This window comes from Castor canadensis, chromosome 4, assembly GCF_047511655.1.
Source record: "Castor canadensis chromosome 4, mCasCan1.hap1v2, whole genome shotgun sequence".
NCBI lineage: Eukaryota > Metazoa > Chordata > Mammalia > Rodentia > Castoridae > Castor > Castor canadensis.
The window spans coordinates 179,516,057-179,537,679 of NC_133389.1; the positions used below are offsets into that span (position 1 = coordinate 179,516,057).

The following is a 21,623-nucleotide window of genomic DNA, read 5'->3' on the forward strand; positions in this document are numbered from 1 at the left end:
GTCTTTCCTTTTTGCTTGGCAGGTTCAAGTTTGCAGTGTGATAATTGCACCACACATTTATCTATTGTCTTAGCTAATGTAAAAATGCTTGCAAGTTTAGTTTTTCTGTGTTGGAAAAGAAGTGAACAATTATTTCTTTTAATAAATTTAAACTTTGAAGATACAGTACTCATTTCTGGGTGACCTTGGCTAAAGCAATCATTCCTAAGATTTTGACTTTTAGAAATCTCTGAGGGTTTGCACTCTCTCTTTTTTGTTAGGTCTTAAAATATAAACATACCTCAGAGCAACAGGTCAGCATTTCCTCCACCTTTCTTTCGGTTTGTTTTCATGTTGTGATTTAACTACAAAGAAATCTCATCAAGAAAGTCCAAAAGGAAAATGGGATGGAGGAGGGGCTGCCCTAACTAATTAAGGGGAGACATTGGGTCAGGGGTCCTCCCAGGGCAGGGCTCTTTAGACCAACTCCCACCAAAGGTGGGGCTACCTGTGTTCAAGGCAGCTTGATCCATCCATATTTACTGATACCCTCTGCACTAAGGATTTCTGCTGACCCTAGTGCTCCTAAAAAAAAATCTGTTTGGTAGGCAGTAGGTTGTGATAGCTTTCTCTGAGCCTTTTACAAAGCTGGATTCTCATGCCCAAGCTGTTCTTGGATTCTGGGGCTTGTTGGTAGGTAGGGGCAGGCCAGTTTCCTGTGTTTGCCAGCCCTGACCCCAGCTCCCTCTCTGGTGATGATGCAGAGCTGTTCACTGAGTGTTACAGCAGTGACGAAGATTTGGCAGAACAGCTGCTAGTCTATTCCTGTGAAGCCTGGGGTGGAAGCAACTGTCTGGAGCTGGCAGTGGAGGCCACAGACCAGCATTTCATTGCCCAGCCTGGGGTCCAGGTAAGCCATGCCCAGTCCCCAAGTAATATGCCCAGAAATCAGCCTTGCCATCAGATGCTATGAGCAGATTAAAAAATAACATTAAAAATAAGTCTTCTTCTCTAATATAAAAGCCATACTGGGGTGACTGGGTGACGATAGGCAAGGTGGAAGCATGGAGGCTTTGGTGGACATTCTTACTTTAAGTGACAGAAGTGTGACAGTCAGCTTTATGTGACTGCAACAAAATTCCCTAGATAACCAACTTTAAAAGAGAAAAGGTTCATTTTAGCTCACAGTTTTGGAAGTTTCAGGCCATGGTTGTTCCTGTTGCTTTTGGGTCTACTTTATGGTGGCAGTACTTTTTGGTGGGAGTGTGTGGCTAAGATGCCCACCTCATGGCAGCCAGGAAGCAAAGGGAGAAGAAGAGGGGGTGCTGAGGTCCCAATATCACCTCTAAGGTGATAGAGGATGTAAGATACAGGTCTCCAATGACCTAAGACCTCCCACAAGGCTCTACCTCTAAGATTCCACCACCTTCCACTAGCACTGAGCTGGATACCAAGCCTTTGACACATGGGCCTTTAGGGGACATTTAAGATCTAAACTACAGCAAGGAGAAAGAATTCACTGAGTTTCCACAAAGCAGACAGTACCACACGGCAGTTATGAACTGGTCTCTGGATCCTACAGCCCGAGTCTCAAGCCCCTGTACCCTAACTAGGTATGAGGTGATGGGCCTTAGTTTCTTATCTGTAAAATGGTTGTGGGGAAGGCTTTCAGTGAGGATTCAGTGAGATCTTATGTCGCTGATCTTTATGCTATTGCTATTACAGTTAGTAGTAGTGGCAGAGAAACTGTCATGAAGCAAGTAAAACCAGTCTTGAGGTGAATTAAGTGAATACTGGTTTACACCTGGTGCCCACAGTTCAGTTGGAGGAGTAAAAGTCTTGGAAGGGGGTTAGGAACAGGAGTGTGTGCCAGCCACGCTCATTATTCTTTTCATCTTCACAGCACACATTAAGGTGGATGTCATCCATCCTACAATGAAAACACAGGACTCAGAGAGGTTCTGGAACATTCCCTCTGCTGGCACTGTTGGAAAGTAGCAGGGCTGGGATTTAATCTTACGTGGATTGCTTCCTGCCTCAGACTTTCCCTTATACCATATAGCCAGTTAGTAGACCCCAAAGTGAATACAGTGGTCCAGTCTGTTCTGGAGGTGAGCCTGGAGGCACAGTGCAGGTGTGAGAGAGGGAGGAGGAAGAGGCAGACACAGTGTGCTGCTGTGGAAGGAATCGCTCAGGCTGCTGGCGCTCAGGGAACCTCTGGGAAACACCTGCATTGGTGTTGCCCGTCCCAGGGGTGTCTGCCCACCAATTGCAACTGTTGCTTGCTGGGGGCTGCTCCAGGTGTGCAGCCTGCCCTCCTGAGCCAGCACACACCTGAGGGAGCAGCTCTAGGAGGACGTAGTGGGGCCTTTGTCCTCTTCCACCCAGGGGAAGGGCAGATACCAGCACTGTGGGCACAGCACACCAGTTCTAGCCCTGTGAGTGGCACTGAATGGGCCCCAGCTTTCCTTGCCCTGCCTTCCAGGCACACCGGCCTTCCCACATGTCAGGTCCTTTTTGAGAGCTGTGAGTTCCTTTAGCTCTCAGAGACAATGTGAGTTTTCTGATTTCCACCTTTGTGGAAGCCCCTCCTGCCCCACCTTCAGGGGCTGCTACAGTTTTGGCAATGTTTTTTCATGCAGTTCAGCTAAAATTGATGTCAGTCTCTCCCTTTCAGATTTCGTTTTCCTTTCCCAACAAGAGTATCTTGTCTGCCTGCAGAAAGGAGACCTTGGGGACCTAATCATAGCGTTGACCCTGACTGTGAATTTTGGATCATTAAAGACAAAGGACCTAGAAAGATACTTGTTTAAACTTATATAGTAAGAGTTAGAGTTAGTTAAAAATTCATAGGTTTATTGAATTTGTACTCCCACAACCATCTCTTTTATTGCTCAGAGAACTGAATGTAGAAAAGGACTTAACATCAAACAGAATTTTAAATTGTTTTCTTACAGTCCCCTAAGAGTCCAGTAGCTGTATGAAAGAGAAAGGGCATTTAATACAGAGTGACCTATTTTGGAGGGTGTGGGGACTGGGAAGAAAACCCATGTACCATCCTCCATATAATTACACCAATAACGATCTGTGTTGTCCATCTCTCGTTTCCCTATAGAATTTTCTTTCCAAGCAGTGGTATGGAGAGATTTCTCGAGACACCAAGAACTGGAAGATTATTCTGTGTTTATTTATCATCCCCTTGGTGGGCTGTGGCCTTGTATCATTTAGGTATGAACTGAGAAACTGAGACGTGCATCCATGTGTTGTGTAAATGACTCTAGGACCTCAAGTTTATGACATTCACTATGGTGCTGTGCATTTGTTCTGGCATTTTCCCTGGCTTTTCCTGGGTTCGATTTCAAACAGTGAGAGGCGGGGCTGTACTGGGGCAGAATTTAGATTTGCTAATCACGAAACAGGGTTGAATTTTGACTGAGTCAGTCTTAGAACACAGTTTGATCCCATCCCTTCCTCCGAGCTGTGGGTGTAGATTTGTGTGTGGTTGGAAGAAGGGCTGTAGCCCATGGTTGTGTGCGTGGATGCTGATGGTGCCTTGCCTCTCGCCCTGGTCCAGGAAGAAGCCCACTGACAAGCACAAGAAGCTACTCTGGTACTATGTGGCCTTCTTCACCTCGCCCTTCGTGGTCTTCTCCTGGAACGTGGTCTTCTACATAGCCTTTCTCCTGCTTTTTGCCTATGTGCTTCTCATGGATTTCCATTCTGTGCCACACACTCCCGAGCTGATCCTCTACGCGCTGGTCTTTGTCCTGTTCTGTGATGAAGTGAGGCAGGTAGGCCAGCCCCAACATCGGTAGCCTCCTCTTTCCCTCAGTGGTGGACTCTTACTAATACAAAAGATGCTGAAACTGTTTCTGAGGTTCAAAAGTCATCATTTTCCCGAAATAAATGTTTTTGTTGGGTGGCTATCCATGGCCTGGATGTGTGTTTTCAAATTCTTAGCATTCTTGCTTTCCAGGGAGATCTCTCTTAGCACCCAGTTCACACCTGGCTCTCTAACAGTCAGAAAGGAGAGAGAGAAGGGGAGAGAGAGAGAGAGAGAGAGAGAGAGAGAGAGAGAGAGAGAGAGAGAGAGAGACACCTTGGTTTGCAACCCCTTACCCATCATTCAGAGCCTTCTGTGCTCCTGCTGTTAATGTCACCAACATGACAAGTGGCACTGGATCTGGGGGGATCGTTCCAGTTAAAGGCATCTGAGTGCTCAGCCTGTCAGTGATGATATTTTAAAGTTATACAATCCCTGTAGATTTCAGAGAGTTCATGTGAATTATTCTTCATGCTTTTCTGCCATTTCTTGAGATCTACAGTTTTCGGCATCCTCTCTACCATTGAATTCAAAACTCTAGCTCAGACCTCACCTGTGGTCCCAAAACCATGATGAAAAGTCATCCCAGAAAATCCTCTCGGCTTTAGTAATTTACACATTGTTTGAGAACTGTTGTGACTGTTATTCTGTTGTCCCTTCTGAGCCCAAACCTCGAAATATATTGATTTAGTAAGTGTGTGCCCTGAGGGGCACTTGCGACTTATGAAGTATGAGGTCCAGTGCTACAAGAGATGTGGAGGGCCAGGAATGCTGCTTTTGCCCTTACAGAGTCCCTGACCAGTCAAGAACCTAAGTTGTTTAAACTGCCATGTGTGGTGACCAGGCCTCCTGGGTTGGGAAGGATTCTCAGGGTCTGTCTGTTTTCAGCAGGGGGTGTTGTCATCATGAGGGTGTCTACCATGGGTATGAGTGATAGAAGAAGTCCTGGCACCAGTGCCCTGCACCTGTCTTCCTATGCCCAGTAGGTAGGAGGTACAGAAGACGAGGTAGAGCTGGGGTAGAGGTGGGGGAAGAATAAGTGACACAGGGTTGAACATAACAGATTATTGGAGATGCTTTCTTTCCCTCTCTCCTCCTCCCTTACTTCTTCCTCCTGCCCTCCCTCCTTCTCTCCCTCCTTCTCTCCCTCCCTCCCTCCCTCCCTCCCTTCCTCTCTTCCTCTCTCCCTTCCTTCCTTCCTTCCTTCCTTCCTTCTTTCCTTCCTTCCTTCTTTCCTTCCTTCCTTCTTTCCTTCCTTTCTTCTTTCCTTCCTTCCTTCTTTCCTTCCTTTCTTCTTTCCTTCCTTCCTTCCTTCCTTCCTTCCTTCCTTCCTTCCTTCCTTCCTTCCTTCCAGCAGCTCTCCCTCAGGACAGGGTCTTGCTGATGTGCAGAGCTATCTCTATAGTTGAGATCAGCCTCCTTAGAGCGCCCCACACAGCCGCAGCCCACTCTGGCCATGCTTTCTGTGTTAGTGTGTAGAGCTGCCATGACAGAGAACCACGGGCTGGGTGGATTGAGTATCAGAAGTGTATTACTCACAGTTCTGAAGGCCAGAATCTGAGGTTGAGGTGTAGGCAGGAGTGGTTCCTTCTGGGCTGTGGGGGACTCTCCTGTACTGCCTCTCAGCTTCTTGTAGTTTTCTGGTGATTTGGCCATTCTGTGGATTGTTGAGCAACCCTCTGACCCCTGGCCTCATGTCCACAGGGTATCCTTTCTGGATCCGTACTTCTCCATTTCTTAACTGTTTGTTTTTCTTCTTTTTGTCATTTCTGAACAGTCATATTGGATCAGGGTCCATTCTACTTGATTCTACTTGACCTTTCATCTGCAGTGACCTGATTTCCGAACAAGGGCACGTTCCAGCTATTGAGGATTAGGACTTCAATTTGGGGGTTGCCATTCGGCCCAAATACCTTCCAAATAGTCTCTTTCCTCAGTGGCCATCCTTTATGCCCTGCTTCTCTTTCTGACTTACTGTGTGTCAGAAACAAAGGGAATTATCTTTGCCCTAAATATCTTGTGTTTAGGGCAGGGTGGGTCAGCCAGAGTGACAATGGGCTTACAGCTCGGGAGAGAAATAAGTCATGAGAAAAAGAAGAGATAAAAAGAAGGATGGAAGGAAGGAAGGAAGGAAAGGAAGAAGTGGCAAATAGATGGTAAGTTGTAGGTGGAACCTTTGTTTCTTTGACCTTCTTGTGCCCCTTTCTTGCAGGGGCACACTTCCCACTGCAAGGTATTTGACATAAAGGGGCATGGGGGTATCTGATAGGTCTTTCTTCTCTTTCTTTTTAAAAGTTACCCTTGAGAACTGGGAGTGGTGACTTGTGCCTATAATCCCAGCTACTTGGGAGGTAGTGACAGGAGGATTGCTGTTTGTGGCCAGCCAAGTCAAAGAATGCAAGACTCTATCTGAAAAAATAGGGGCAAAAAGTAAATAAAGCAAAAAAGGGCTGGTGAAGTGGCTCAAGTAGTAGTAGAGCACCTGCCTAGCAAGTGTGAGGCCCTAAGTTCAAACCCCAGTACTGCCAAAAAAAAAAGCAAAAAGAGTTATCTCTGAACGAGCCAGTTTCAATTCAGCGACCTTGCACTTGAAGTGCCCTCTGTGCTGAGTCAGCAGTGTGTGTTCAAGCCTGGCTCTGCCATTTGAGTTCACTGCCAGCCTTGCAGCTTTGAGCAGGCTATCTGCACAAAACAGCTATGAAGAGTCTTGTCATTAAAGGATTCCACACTGGGGGTCGCTGTTTCTCTTCTTTGCAGACTGTGCCTTCAGAATCCTAATTTGCACTGGTTTCCTGCAAGAAATGGTTCTGTTAGCCTGGTGCTGTCTTAATGAACCTGGTTCACACTTGTTAGGGGAAAATCCCAAACAGAATGCTGCCTAGAAAGCTGTACTCTTTAGTGTCTACTGACGCCTTCCCTTTTTCCCCTGGTCTGGAGGCAGATGCTTACGTACTAATTTGGAATTTTTAATCAAGACAGCCAATAGTGCAAAGACAGTCACTAAATTACTCTTGGTTCTGCTAAGCAGACACTGAGGAGGGATGGGAGACCATGTTTTCATCCTGTGCCCTTTGCATCTCCACGCTCTTGAGGCGGGCTGTGAAGTGGTCCTGGGCTTTGCAAATTTGGCCTTCTCTGGCCTTCTGCTGGGAGAAGAGGCCCCTTCTCATTTAAAAAATGTCTTCTCCCTGGACACCCTGGAGATGAATTAGCTATGTTTCCTGTCACGTGGGCCAGGCACCTGTGAGGCTGGTCTGGACTGGGACTGTGCTGGTGGCCCATGCTCACCTGCCTCCCAGACCTGAGATGGAAAGGGGGAGCAGATGGCGGGGAGGACCACCCTCATCTTAGCAGGCACAGGAAAAGCACAGGGATTTTGGTGGTGGGAATTGGTGCTGCCCACACCTGGATGCTCCTGAGGTCTCTCTGGGGTTGTGCCTGAGCTCTGAGCCATGACCAGTCTTCCTACAGGGGGGAACATGATCTCACTGGGCTGCTTGGACTTGGGGTGTATGGTGTCTGATTTCATTATGCTTTCCCCCTTGGTCACTGGAGCTGCTGTTTTCATTTCTTCCCAGGGAAGGAGATGACTCTTGAGGAGCTGGCTATGTCTTGACTTTCCCCTATGTCTTAGCTTACGGGATCTCTGTGGAACCTGAGAAGTGGAGGACGGAGGTTCAGACCATGAGGCCTGCTCTGCACAGTGCAAGTGCCTTGGCCTCCCTCTCTAAGTGTTCGTGCTGGGGCAAAGTAGGAAATACAATATCTGAATTCCAGACAGATGGGCGAGCTCAAACAGGGAAATTCAGACGTGCCACATTCCCCTGGTGACATTTCTTTGCCACTGGTGTCCTGCCTCGCACAGGAAAAGGTGGTAGTTTCTATATTTCACATTTTGTTTAAGCGTTTTGGACATCTTCCTTTCTGTAGGATCATGCACTCTGAGAATCAGTAGCACACCTAATCCATGCCTTTGTGTCCCAGGAGTCTAGTCCAGGTGTTTACAATCCCACAGGTTCTTAGTACATATGAAAGGGGTAGAGAGCCACCTTGGAATTCCCCACATCCAGTTTATGGATTGCTAGAGAGGCAATCTAGATCTACTGGCTCATATTTTTTTTCCCCCGTGTGAATTTTTTTAAATGGTTTCATTAATCAAGATGGCTTACTGTCATATGCCAGGACAATTTTTATAAATCCATGATGGCATCAGTGTGGATGATACCCTTTATAACTGTGTAGTGCACAATCTACACCGTAGTTCATGGTGGCTTGGGTATTCCCATTTGCCCACACAGGTTGTACCCACTCTCTGTATGCTCATCTCAGAAGAACAGAACACATGAGTCCTTTTTCTTAACTTTGTCAGAAACACATGAATAGCGAGCTTCTATATTCAACCTATTTTCCAGTCCCCCTGGACTAGCATGAGGCAATGGTAGGTCTCTTTTGGCACATAAAGGACCTGGAATAGATGAGTAGACATTAAAAATCTGGATGTGGTTGATGTTTCCAAGCTGCTGGTGTCCCCTTTCTGTCCCTCTCTGTGCTGCAGTGGTACATGAACGGGGTGAATTATTTTACTGACCTGTGGAACGTCATGGACACGCTGGGGCTTTTTTACTTCATCGCAGGAATTGTGTTCCGGTACGTAACTGTCTTTGCTTTCCCAGTTTTAGGCATTTGAGGCACAAAGCGGAACAGAGCTTTTGGACACCTCAAGCCAACCAGGGGGGTCAATGGTTTCATTTCGCCATGAGTGATTACTATAGGTCATTGTCTGCGCTTTGTACAGATTCAGAGTGCCCAGCTTACAGTAGTATCTCCTCTCCTCCCCAGTCCTGTGATCTGTAATTATAAAGGGGTTCCTTAGGATTTTTTTCTTTGTCCTTATAAATTTTGGGGAAAGATAATTAGGAATTGAGGAGGAGGTGTGGAGGGTGATGGGGGTTAGGTATCTTCCAATACTGGTTCATTTGGGGCCATATAATTTAAGATGCACTTTGGCTTTCATGCTGGCTCTGGAGCCTGCCCTTCCAGGTACCAGCAGCATATTCCTCCAGCACAGAGCCAGACACACAAATCCAAAATTACTGCCAAAGGCACAAAACAGGGTGCGCTCAATGTGATGGAGAGGTGGGGGTGAGCCCTAAGCATGGTCCAGATTGCCTGTGCCCATGGCCTCCAGACCTGCCTTCCCACAGAGTCAGCAGTATCTTCCAGTAGTGAGCATGGCTCTGCTTTGAACAGCAGCTTAACCATACATATTTACAACTATGAAGAATGAGTGATCATCCTCAAACTTGAAAGGGATAAGAATCAATTCCATCCTCAAATAGTTCTTCCTTTCTGCTTGTCTGAGCATTTGAACCACAATTGTTTGGAAATGACGTCTAGATCATTCTAGCGGGAACGTACATGTAGCTTTTGATAGACACATTAGCAAGTGATTAGCTGATCAAGTGATCTGATGTGGACCAGGTTGAGTTTTTCAGGGGGAGGCTGGTAGGGTCAAATCCCGAGGGATCTGGGGGTGGTCAGGTTTGACATTATTGTCCAAGCCTTGTAAGCCAGGGAAGGTGGCAAGAATGTTAACTCGTTTCTGTAGGAGTGGCTCAGGGTGGGGGGCTGAGAAGCTCAGTTTGCCTTTCCTGACCTTTCCTGGTGTCCATGGAGACAGAAGACCATGGCTGCTGAGTGCTGTTCCTGGCCTGTTGTTACTCTGCACCTCCCAGTTCTCCACTGTTCCCTGAACATTTAGTTCCTTTTTTAAAAACTAAATTTGAAGTGCTTTGTCAAGAGCTTATGAATTCTATTCTTCTTTCCCCAGGCTCCACTCTTCGAATAAAAGCTCTCTGTATTCTGGACGAGTCATTTTCTGCCTGGATTATATCATATTCACTCTACGGTTGATCCACATCTTCACTGTAAGCAGAAACTTAGGGCCCAAGATTATAATGTTGCAGAGGATGGTAAGAGTCGCCATTTTTCTCACTCTATTCACAGTTCTATTAGTGGTTGCCAGGAGGATTTTGTGCATAAAATGACCATGATAGTCACAGTCAGGGAGTTTGCTGTCTTCCACGTGTCTTCATCCAGGACTCTCCTAGGTGAAAATTTCAGAGAGATGACTGCAAGGAGCAAAGAGTGTCATTTGCCGTATGGTTAGCCAGTAACCTTACGCTTATTTAGACGTCACACTTTAAAACCTGCTTCTGTTCACATCTTAACAGTTTGCTAAGAGTGTGGTCAAGGAAGGAATTCTGTACATTTTTCTAGGGACAAGCAGTGAGTGAGATGCATAGCGAGGACTAGAACCTGAACAATATGCGTGTGCATAGATTCAGGGAAAATGCCACCAGCCTGGTTTGATCTGTTCACCAGAGGGAATTTCATGCTGGAGATGTCGTTTTTCCTAGCTCACTCTCCAGACGACCAGACCTCCATTGGGTCTGTCTGGAAATCAGATGAGCATTTGGATTAGCTCATCTAGAAGTTTCTTTCCAACAATGAGGTTGAGTTTGTGGTTTTAACTCAAAGCATATCTGAGGTACCCCATCACCATGAAGTCATGCTATGTGTGCAAAACATTAAAAAAAATAAACTGTCCATTCTTGTCCCATAAGGAGTGCCTTAATTAAAAAAAAAAAGACTTGCAGGAATAACTAAGTGTTTACAGAATGGGAGTGTCATGAGATGAGGACACAACCTGGATCCTCTTTTGTTCTTGAGCTGGGCTCTCCATCAACTGCAGTCACAGAGCTGTATAGATGCCAGCAAGCCAAAGTACAAGAGTCAGGTCTAATTCTGGAAAACAGATGTCCCAGGACCCAAAGGTGATGGTGGCCATTTTTTAAAATTAGTGGCTGAAAAACTGGGTGACTTTGATTTCCTTGATCCTAGAGGCTCTGTCCTTCTTCATGATCAACAGAGAGTGGCCAGGCTGTGTGACCCAGTCACCTGCAGGCACAGTCCTGACTGTTTTCATGTCCTCCTTTGGCAGCTGATCGATGTGTTCTTCTTCCTGTTCCTCTTTGCGGTTTGGATGGTGGCCTTCGGTGTGGCCAGGCAAGGGATTCTTAGGCAAAACGAGCAGCGCTGGAGGTGGATATTCCGCTCGGTCATCTATGAGCCCTACCTGGCCATGTTTGGCCAGGTGCCCAGTGATGTGGATGGTAAGCCTGATCAGACTCAGGAGGAAGGGCAGCTGGGAGGCTGACCACACCTTAGGGCTGCCCCTCAGGCCATAGCTTCATAGATGCACAGCTTGCACTGTGTCCAGCAGACAGGTCTAAAAAAATCAAATTCCTACAAACCTTTTCTTTGCTCCTAAGCAAGATTTTACTTTGCACCCAACATTTCAATTTTTAAACATTTTAAAAATGACAGTCATGTTTTCATTAGTGCAGAGGCTGTAGAGTGCAACCCGCCATACAAGCTTGGACAGGAGTGCTGTGAGCTGCATTCTCTGTAGACACAGCCACGGGGGCCCGTTCACTCCCAGGAGCACTGAGAAAGTGTTCACACTGCAACCTGGAGTTTAAACTTCCAGTGTTAGCCTACTGCTGACTAGTTTTGGTGGCAAAGGCTTCAGTTTGCATATACCAGGTGACAAAAGGGAAGTGAGGGACTTAGGCAGATTGGCGTGGGTTTTCAGTGAACTACGTGAAGCATTTTCAGCATGCTGACAATAGCCTTGCTTTGTCACCTCTTGTCCTGCCATGATGAGTGATCTCTAAAGTCTCCCTGAGCCGGGTCAGCCCCCGATTGGTGGCATTTCTCAGTTCCCCGTTGTTTTCTGTCATTCAGCCTCTCTGACCCCTCTGCTGAAGCCCCTTCTGAGGTCTTAGAAGCATCTCTTTTGTTCTGTGTGCAAGGTGGAAGGCACCTTGTTGTTATTACCCCTGGGATGCACTCACCATTTTCTGTAAGCCATGTGGCTTGTCCTTAGAACAACCCTCCACGTTGGTGGCAGTGCATAGGATCTATAGAGCATGTGGCAGGCAGGGCTGCAATCCTGGTTAGCCACTAATGCACTGTGTGCCCTTGGGAGGTGACACCACCTTCCTATCTCTCGGCTCTATCATGGGTCAGCCTACACAGTGCTGCTGTCTTCCTATGGGGCATCTCTGCCTTGAGGACCTCACTCACTGGCTCAGAGCACGATCCGTGGCCATGAGACATTTTCAGAGCCAGGCGTTCATATCTCCCACCTTCTCTGAGCTTGCTCAGGCACGTCTCAGCATGGCCAAATGAAGGTCTCCATCTCCCATTCAGGCTCAGACTTCCTCCAAGGCCCCCAAGCTGGAGCTGGTCCCACTGTGTGCACAGCTGTGCATGTCAGAGCCTTTGACGCCCCTGCTGATTCTATCCCCTCAATCCCAGTCCTCAGCTCATTTCCTTGATGTTATTTTCAAAATGTCTTTGAAGCCCAATTGCTTTATTTTTCCATTTCCGCTGCCACCACCCAAAGCCACCCTCATTGCCTATCTATGCGAATCTTAATTTCAACCTCCTAATGTCCCTTTCTGGCTCCTTCTGATCTGTGCTGCAGCCAGAGCAATCCCTGATAAAGAGAAGCTGATGTGTTGTTCCTTGCTAAAATCAGCCTAAAGGCTTCCCATTAGTTTTAGTAGACAAATAAAAAATCCAGCATGCCATCCTCTCGTTTGAGGGGTTAATGTTTTCAGCTCTTCTCCGGCACCACCACAGGCCCTTTGCATATGCAGTTGCTTTTGCAGGGATGCTCTGGTCATCTGCTCTTCCCCATTCATTCATATGGCTGGCTCCTGTTCACCCTTCAGCTCATCTCAGAAACCCTCTCTTCTTGGGAAGCTGCTCTTGGGTGACCTGCCTCTGTTTATGGCCTCAGAGCACCTGTGCATTTCCTTTTGGAACTGCTCTCAGGCTGAACCTTTAAGTTTGTGTGGTTGGTGATCTTCTCATCCTAGAGGCTGGAAACTCCCGAGGGCACCGAGCATGTCCACTTTGCCCTTCCTTTGACCTTGATCTTAGTGAGATGCCTGCTTTGCAGTGGCCGCTCAGTGAATACCGACTCCCAGTTCTGTGTCCTCAGGCACCACATATGACTTCTCCCACTGCACCTTCTCTGGGAACGAGTCCAAGCCTCTATGTGTGGAGCTGGATGAGCACAACCTGCCCCGCTTCCCTGAGTGGATCACCATCCCGCTTGTCTGCATCTACATGCTATCCACCAACATCCTGCTGGTTAACCTACTGGTCGCCATGTTCGGGTAAGTGCTCAATCCTCTGCTCACGGCGTCCACCCTGGGCCAGGCCCTGTGCCAGGTAGGCATGGCAGCGTGGGTCCACCCCAAGGAGCTTAGGGAAGAGGTCCCTAGGGAATCAGTGGTTGACAGGGACCAGGGGCCTTAAAAGGACCATATTAGAAACACAGGCTGTCCTTATAAACCACATCTTACGTTTATTTGACACCATTATTGCTACCCTCTCTGGAATATCCAGACAGTACTGGGTATCCATGTCACAGTCTCCCCCGAGTGCTGTCGTGATGTTGGCACAATGGCGACTGCACGGCCAGATGGCTCACCCCCTCCCCCTTATCTTCTGTGAAACTCACTGACTCTCATCTAACGGGCTTTAGTTAGATGTTGTTTTACATTTTGCAATGTACAGCAGAGCCCAGAGAACTTGCCTTTTGGGCTCACGTCCAGTGGGGTTGGAGGAAAACACGGTGACTCTGAAAGGTCCTGGCTTTGGTAATTCTCCTTTCCTTTCTTCTTTCTTAGAAGAGTTTCACAGAGTCCCTTTGGTTGTTCCAGTGGGAAAACTTGTTTAAAGTAGATAATAATTTTAGATACATGAGTTCTGACATTGCCCTGACAATAAACAAACATATAAATTTAAGAAATTACTTATTAAAAGCTTGATGTAAAAGAGATTTTTTTTGGCAGTATTGGGATTTGAACTCAGGGCTTCACACTTGCTTGGCAGGTGCTCTGCCACTTGAGCCACTCCTCCAGCCCTTTTTTCTCTGCTTATTTTGCCCCGGTCAACCTGAATTGTAATTCTCCTATTTTAAGCTTTCCATAATAGCTGGAATGACAGGTGTGTGCCACCACGCCCAACTTTTTTCCCATTGAGATGGGGTCTCGGCCTCCCAAGCCACTGGGATTACAGGCTTGAGCCACTGACATCTGAAAGAGAAATCTTTAATCGAAATTAGAAGTTCAGAAGCTATGAGTGATGAGAGAAACATGCTTGTTTTCATAAAACAATTTTTTAAAGATAAAAAAATCTCATAAGAAAAGGAAAGTGATAGATGGGGGGAGATGTTTGCTATGTGTGTGGTGAACAAAGACTGACTGTAATTCAGAGAGAGAGAGAACCCCAGAGAAAAACTGAGAAAACAAGCAATTCATGGAAGAAAAATTCAAATGGCCAATAAACATATGAAAATGAACTTGACCTTGAGAATAGGAAAGCTCAGATGGAAACATTGAGATGATATGATGGTTTTGAACCCAGAAGTTGGATGGAAGTTCAAAGGCATCTCTGGTGTTGGGGATGAAGCTGGGAAACTGCAGGAACCTGAGTTGTCGATAACTTGTTGGAAAGTAATTTGATAATAGACTCATAATTCTTTGACCAACTGTCTCACATCTGGGAGTCTATCCCAAAGATACATGTACAAAGGTGTTTATTGGATCATTGTTTGAGCCTGTCAACAGGGCCACGGGTGAATAAAGTGTGTTGTAGCCATATTATAGATTATTATATGACTCCTAAGAGATAAATTAGATCTATATTTGTAAACTTGGAAGGATGATATTCTTTAAAATATAAAAAACAAATTGCAGGGCCAGGTGCCAGTGGCTTACACTTGTAATCCTAGCTACTCAGGAGGCAGAGATCAGGAGGATCGAAGTTTAAGACCAGTTCAGGCAAAAAGTGAGACTCTAGCTTGAAAATAACCAACACAAGAAAGGACTGGTGGAGTGGCTCAAGTGGTAGAGTATAGGTATAGGAAGTGTGAGGTCTTAAGTTCAACCTCAGTACCAACAACAAAAAAAAAAATGCAGAGAATTTCATGGTATAACCTTGTTTTCTAACCATAAAAAACAACAGTTAAGAAAAAAATCAAGTTTATATTTCCCTTGTATGATAGACACATACTACCTTCATAATCTTAGAAAAGAATATAAAGAAAAGGCCATTGTCACGTGGAGCTCTGAGATGGCCAGTGGAGTGTGTGGATGAGGGTCACCTGCGTTGTTGGTGGCCTCCCTTAGGGCAGGGAAGGGCTGGGTGGGATATGTTTCTCTGGGAAGGCACATGTGAGAGGGGCTGGGCAGGCAGTGACCATCTGCTTTTCTTCTGTCCAGAGGTGACCTCCATGCATCTTCCACTCTGTGGCCCGAGGGATGGTTCTAAAGTGTCTCTGCTTAAAATCCTGGAAGGATTTCTCTGTGCCCCCATAGCCTCCAGGGGAAATTTCAGGCTTCTCCTCTTCCCACAGGCCAATCCTGCAGTCTGCTCCCACAGGCATGCCATGTGTTTGTCCCTAAGCAGGGTCATTTGTCACACAGATGCTCTTGCTCACACTCCTCCCTCTGGATCACCTCCTCCACCCCATCTTCTTCTGCCTGTTCCTACTTGCCCTTTATGGGCCAAGTGTTCCTGGCACCCTCCCTGCTCTGTGAGGGCTCCACACCACTTTCCCCTTCAACAATAGCAACTTCTCCTTCGGCCAGTCACCTCTAAGGATAGAGGCTGGCCTGTAGTCTCAGAGCCCAGCACTTTGTGGGTTTGTTTAGTGAAGGAAGAATAATTGAGTTCTTTCCCACGTCTAGCTCATTATTCAGTTAATTGTTACGAGTGTAGCTTCCTGGTACCTTATTCACTGAGAAGCCCAAATGACAGCAAGAGATTCATCACAAAAATGTCCAACATCTGTCCTAGGCCATGAAGAGCTGCTGGCTGTCAGTCCCACCTGGCCTTAATGAGGGAATTACCATCTTCTCCCTCACCATCCTTAACTCGTGGCCAGGGAGGGACTTGGGGATCTAGAACCTTCTTACTCACAGGCAACTGTACAGTATCACGGAGTCCTTAAGGGCCCCAAGGTCTGAGGTGACAAAGAGAAGTGACAAATAATAGGTGATCAACTGTCTGAACAGGGGGAAGGAAGAGCAGACCAATCCCCAAACCTGAAATAAGGGTGGGGAGGACATAGGGTGGTTTGGGTTCTCACTTTACAGTGACAACATATTGCACCAACCTTTACATCAAACATTGGATAGCTCTGGTAAAAACCGACTGCTCAAAGTAGTGACAGAAATTAAACATAGAGGCCAGCAGCTGCCAGTGCCAAGACCATTGGGTTGCATCAACTCAGTGAACCTCAGAATCTATTGCTGTGAGCTGTTCACAAAAGTCACGCATGAGGACTGTGTCACCTCTATATCCATTGTCGGCATGGCCATCGTGAAATGGTAGAATTTGGAGCCAAGAGGGCTGGAGCCCATTCTGACGCTCTCTGATTAAGACCATGAAGTTTCTGTGGCTCAGTGTCTATGCTCCTGGCCACGTGATTCTTCTGTGGAGGCCCCACCCAACTGTCGCTCCATTCAGTGCCTAAATGTGACAGCTTGGGATGCCCCTTCCCCTGGGAGCCTCCTAGATTAGTCCTGGCTTAAACCAGAGGCCATTCCTTTGTGAATCCCTAGCTGGACTTAAGAACAGCAGTAGACATCCCCTCCATGGTCCTCAGGGGAGGTCCTCAGACACTGTTTCCCATCAGGTTGAGTCGTTCAGCATTTGCTGTGAGCAGACAGCCCCAGGCTGGGTCCATTGTCTGCCACCACATCACAATATTCATTTGAAAGTTTGGCCATCCTAAATGCTGACCTTATTAACTGCACTGTGAATGTGCCTGTGGGGGTTTTCCAGGAGCTCCATGATGCTCTCTGGATGGCTTTCAACAGGGGAAAGCAGAGACATGCTAACATCTATGGTTATTCCACACAAGGGTGACTGATCCCAGGTCTTGGGTTACTGATTAGAGCCACGAAGTGAACTGAAAGTCAGTGAGTTCCTCCAGGCCACCCTCCCAAAAACTCTGGTGCTCACAGGTATCACATGAGGGCAAATCCTCCTGGCACAGCACACAAGGACCCACCAACCACATGATCTAGAGTCCTTTCCAAGCATAAGCTTTTTACATCTTAGGAATAAGGTACAATATATTTATTATGAGTTTGCAGAAAAGTAGAGAAAAGGAAATAATTACCAGGTGATATTCAGCTAAGGGAAGCCATGGAACTGGACAGTAGAGAAGGTGGCAGTTAATTGAAATAATAAATAGTAATAGCTATCATCCATGGACGCCTTCCTGCACTCAACTCAGGTCCAAGTGCAACCTCATGTAAGTATTGATCCTTGTGAGGAGGCAGCCTTATCACCCTTCACACAAGGAGTCAGACAGAGGTTGTCGCTGCCGTTGACAGAAGAGATGACGTGTAAACAGTGTGATGTAATGTATTGCACTGAAAGCGATACAACACCGTGCAATAAATATACAATAGGATACAATGTAGTCAGTGTGAAAAAGCTATTTACAGAGATTTTACAAGTGATAGCATTTTGGCAACAGATGTGGGGATCAGTAGCAGCCATCATGTGGGGATGACCTTTGCTCTGAGGACCCTGTTTCTGGAGCCCAGAGTGTTGATCTGGAGAGAAGGGCAGGAAGGCAGGGAGGGGCTGGGTTAGCGAGTGTTCTGCACACTAAAGAGTGTGGACCCCTGCGGAAGGTACAGGGGCGGTCCTAACCTTCACACAGCTGTGTGGTTTGTCTTGGCTGAGTTACTCTCATGGCATCATTGTAAATAAATTGAATTATCTTTTCAAAACTCAGAGAAATGAAATTACTGATTGTCCCTCTCTTCCTGTTGGCTGCTGTAGGCTTTGTATCTCTCCCCCTACTCTTCTGTGTCATGATAATTATATTTTTTGTTTTTTCAGTTACATTCCCTCAGATCTTACTTAATCCACTTCAGATCCACCCCCACTTTTTCCTCTTTTGCTGATAAAATCACATCATTTTCAAAACAGTGAAAGAGCATCTCTCTACCATTTTTGTAGATTGTCATTCAATTGCCTTTAAGGTTTAAGAAAGGATGCCTTACTCCTTTTTTAATTGACACATACCATTTTTGCATGTTTATGGTGTACAGTGTGATATTTAGACCCACGTAGTGGTCAAATTGGGTTAGTTAGCATTTTCATCTCCTCTCGCGTTTATCATTTCTTTGGGGAAACTTCGGCCTCCTCTCTCCTAGTCATTTTGAAATACATGGATGTTGCAGAATGAGGGGAACAGACTGTGCAAAACATTTTAGCACATGCTGGATGGCTGGAGGGCACAGAAGTCAGGGTTACCTCCAGGCATGGAGTAGTTCTGGCTAGACTTTTTTGGTTGCTTGGGAAGGAGTGACCATCGGAAATCTATACAAAGCTGGGGGTTGATGCTCACCTGATAGAAATCTAGCTAACAAGTTTCTTGCATTTTAATTTATTCTAAACTCTGCCGATGTTTTAGCACCTACTTTCTGTGTGATTTTTTTTTTTTTGCAGGCCTTGCATTCTGGTTTTATCGGTCTTTCTATTTTGGTTTTTACTACAAAATGGCTTTCATTACTGAGTTTTTCCTTTTTTTTTTTTAATCATTTTCACATGTGTTGTACAAGTTGCTCTTCATGATTTGTATTCAAAACTTTCCTGGCTTTTCTTGTATATTTAATTATAAGGAGAACCCCATGAGGCTCATCTTGTGAATTTTTTCTTCCTTCCCTTTCCAATGAAAAATCTTGTGAATTTTATTGTGATAATGCTAACTTTGTAGAATTATTTATGAGAAGTTGACTTACTATTATTCAGAAAAAAATGGTACGAGCTCCATTTATTTAAGTATCTATAGTTCTCAGTGAAGTTTTATGATTCTTTTCATATGGGTCTGACAGACTTCTTGTTGTTTCCAGATATTTTATGGTTGTGAATGAGATTTATTTTGTTTTTTCAGTGACTACTTTTTGATATGAAGAAAGGAGACTAAAGTTTTGCTTATGTATTTTGGAACAAGTCTTTCTCCTGAATTGTCTCTGTTTTTTTACTTTCCTTTTTATCCTATCATGGAAGGTTATTCTAATTCCTTATTTATTAAGTCCCTTCTTCCTCCTCCTCTTTGTCCTCCTTCTTCTTTTCTCTCTCCCCCTTCTCTCTTTTCTAATCAGAAAACAATGTTGAATGTTGCCAGAAGACTTTCTACCAACTATTGAAAGCATACTTCCCTTTTGATCTGGTGTTATGATGTAATATACAAATGATGAATTAGATAAATGTTCTTAACATTTAGTCACCCTTCTATCCTGTGGTCACAGCATATTATTCTTCTAACATACTTCTGGATTTCATTTTGCACAAGGCTATTGAATTCTAAATGCCTGTTAGCGGTTGGTAACATTTCCAACCTCAGTGAATTTCCAAAATTTTGTCCTTCTGCAGGGGCTTCTGCTTCCCCGTCCTCTCCTGCTCAGCTGAGGGTGCTCATCTGGCCCCAGGAGATGACTTCAATTGTCACTGCTCATGCCCAGTTGACTGGGACATTGCCAGGGACAGGACTGTAGGAGCACAAGATACCGTGGGAGCTGTGGCACTGAAGAGAAAACTTCAGGCTTCTCTCAGGGAAGATGCAGATAGCCAGTGTTTGGCAGGAGACTTTGAGAACCATCTGAGTTGGGGTGGATGAGGTGGTTCCTAGGTCACCCTGATACTTTGTCACTGAGAGGGAAGTGCATGTGCCACACCAGAAGGCCCTTCTCAGCAGAAATGGAAAGCAATGCCTAATGAATATAAAAATGACCTTGGCAGAGCAGTTTGAAGCAGATCTTGGTCATTGGCCTCACCTGGAGGACTCTATATCTATTTGGCTGGATCTGGAACTGACTTTTGAGAAACATAAGATTTTGGAAGCTGTCATTGTACAGGGAAGGTGGGCCTCAGTATACAAGCCGACCTGAGCCTTGCCCAGCCCAGCTCTGCATTTATCCAAAGCAGTTTTTAGGTGCTGGTGTCTAGTACACAGCTAGGTCACCCTTGCCCCGTGAGTTGTGGATACACATTTTTACTGTTTGTCTGGGAAAGGAATGCTGCTTGTGAGGTCTACCTTTGCCCCTGAGCTGCCATTCCAACAGGACAGTGCTTGAAGTCACCTGGGTTGGGCTGAGAACAAGTTAAACAATGATACACAAGGCAGAGAGCTGTTTAAAATGAAGAAGGATGCAAAAACAAAGCTGAATTTTCTAGACACTGACCTAAATCCCTCCAAGGTCAAGATCTGCAGGCCTGCTCTGAAAGGGCCACCTGAAGCCTTTGGTTTGACCAGGTGCACTGAGAGAACCAATGTCCAATGGAACCATTGCTCCCATCTACACTTCTCTGGTTTCCTTAGCCGTTCTCATCATGAGGGCTGTACAGAAGCAGGTGAGCAGAGGTTGGATTGGACCCTGGTTGCGCTTTGACAATTCCTATTTTGGACAGTCCAGAAGAACATGGTGTTTTTCACTGACTGTGGGAGTGGCCACTTGAGCCAAGGTGCAAATCTTCCTACTTGGCCTCCTCCTGGTGCAGTTCCATGCTGAGCTCTAGGAGGATGGGAGTGGTGCCTGAGAGGACACCTTCCCCTGCTGTAAACATTGTGGAGGCCTCTCTTCAGTAAGATGTATTAGTTTCTTCTGAATTAAAACCTCTGAAAACAACAGCAGGCGGACACAGTTGCTTTTTTTGTTTGAGCTTAAAGCAGTCAATAGAATCCTTTTTGGACTAGATACATGCAATTTAAAGATGCATTTAGGGACAATAAAATTTGACTGGTGGCGGTTGTTTTTACACAAAGTATCAAACTGTGGTTTCTGACCAGTTCTTAGCCTGAACGTCATTAATGTGTGGAGAGCTCATTGATCTGTCTCACTGTGGCAGCACATGCTTGCCATACCCTTTGTAGACATCAGAACTGGCTGGGGACCACAGAAGTCAGATAACGATGCTTGCCAATGATGCTTGCTTCCAAGCAACCTGACCTACATTTGGAAGAAATGCGAGGCTCACTGTTGGAGTCAATTTTCTGTGCTATATTACAGCACAGTCCTGCCCGATTTCACCTAAAAAGTCCAGCACATAGGTTGACATGCAGATTAGTCAAACAACCATTTTACATGCCTGGCATAGGAGCTTACATATTGTAGATGGTCAGTCACCATGAATTTCTCCCTTTACAGATCTCGGTCTGTTCAAAAGGTGCTTGCTGCAAATTGTAAACTACTTTGATGGTACTGGAGGTTGAATTCAGGGCCTCATGCTTACCAAGGCAGGCTACTCTCTACTACTTGAGCCACTCTGCCAGCCTAAAATGCTTTGTAGTTATCAAAACTGCCAAGTAACCCAATAAAATGCTTTTGAAATAGAGCATAGCCCAGACCATTTTTTTAACATAGAGCACAGCTATTAAAACCTTACATATTTCACTGAAGTAGAAAAGACACTGGGCTGGATTGCTGGCTGGGTCCAAATTCTGATTTCTACCCTTCCTAAGTTGAGGAACTTGGAAAATTTACCTGCCCTTTGCTATGCCTAAGTTTCCAAATCTGTTAATTGTAGATGATAATAGGATGTATAGTGTTTTTATTGCAGATTAAATTAACTAATATAAGCAGACTGCTTAGAACAGTGTCTGGTATATATCAAATGCTGCCTGTGTGGGGGTTTTGGTTTAATTTGTAGC

General features: G+C 45.7%; 1 protein-coding gene across 2 annotated transcripts in view; it reads left to right on the forward strand.

Annotated features, from left to right (window-relative positions):
• Trpm8 (transient receptor potential cation channel subfamily M member 8) overlaps positions 1 to 21,623 on the forward strand; it is a 56,304-nt gene that overhangs the window by 14,145 nt on the left and 20,536 nt on the right. The window contains exons 7-13 of one of the 2 annotated variants that reach the window (XM_020151809.2): positions 744 to 889; positions 3,095 to 3,207; positions 3,554 to 3,770; positions 8,358 to 8,449; positions 9,633 to 9,774; positions 10,806 to 10,977; positions 12,879 to 13,056. In XM_020151809.2, coding sequence (XP_020007398.2) covers positions 744 to 889; positions 3,095 to 3,207; positions 3,554 to 3,770; positions 8,358 to 8,449; positions 9,633 to 9,774; positions 10,806 to 10,977; positions 12,879 to 13,056 — 1,060 coding nt within the window. Of the gene's footprint in view, positions 1 to 743; positions 890 to 3,094; positions 3,208 to 3,553; positions 3,771 to 5,620; positions 5,959 to 8,357; positions 8,450 to 9,632; positions 9,775 to 10,805; positions 10,978 to 12,878; positions 13,057 to 21,623 lie in introns of those variants that run through there. The other variant, XM_074072043.1, reaches the window with a different exon arrangement.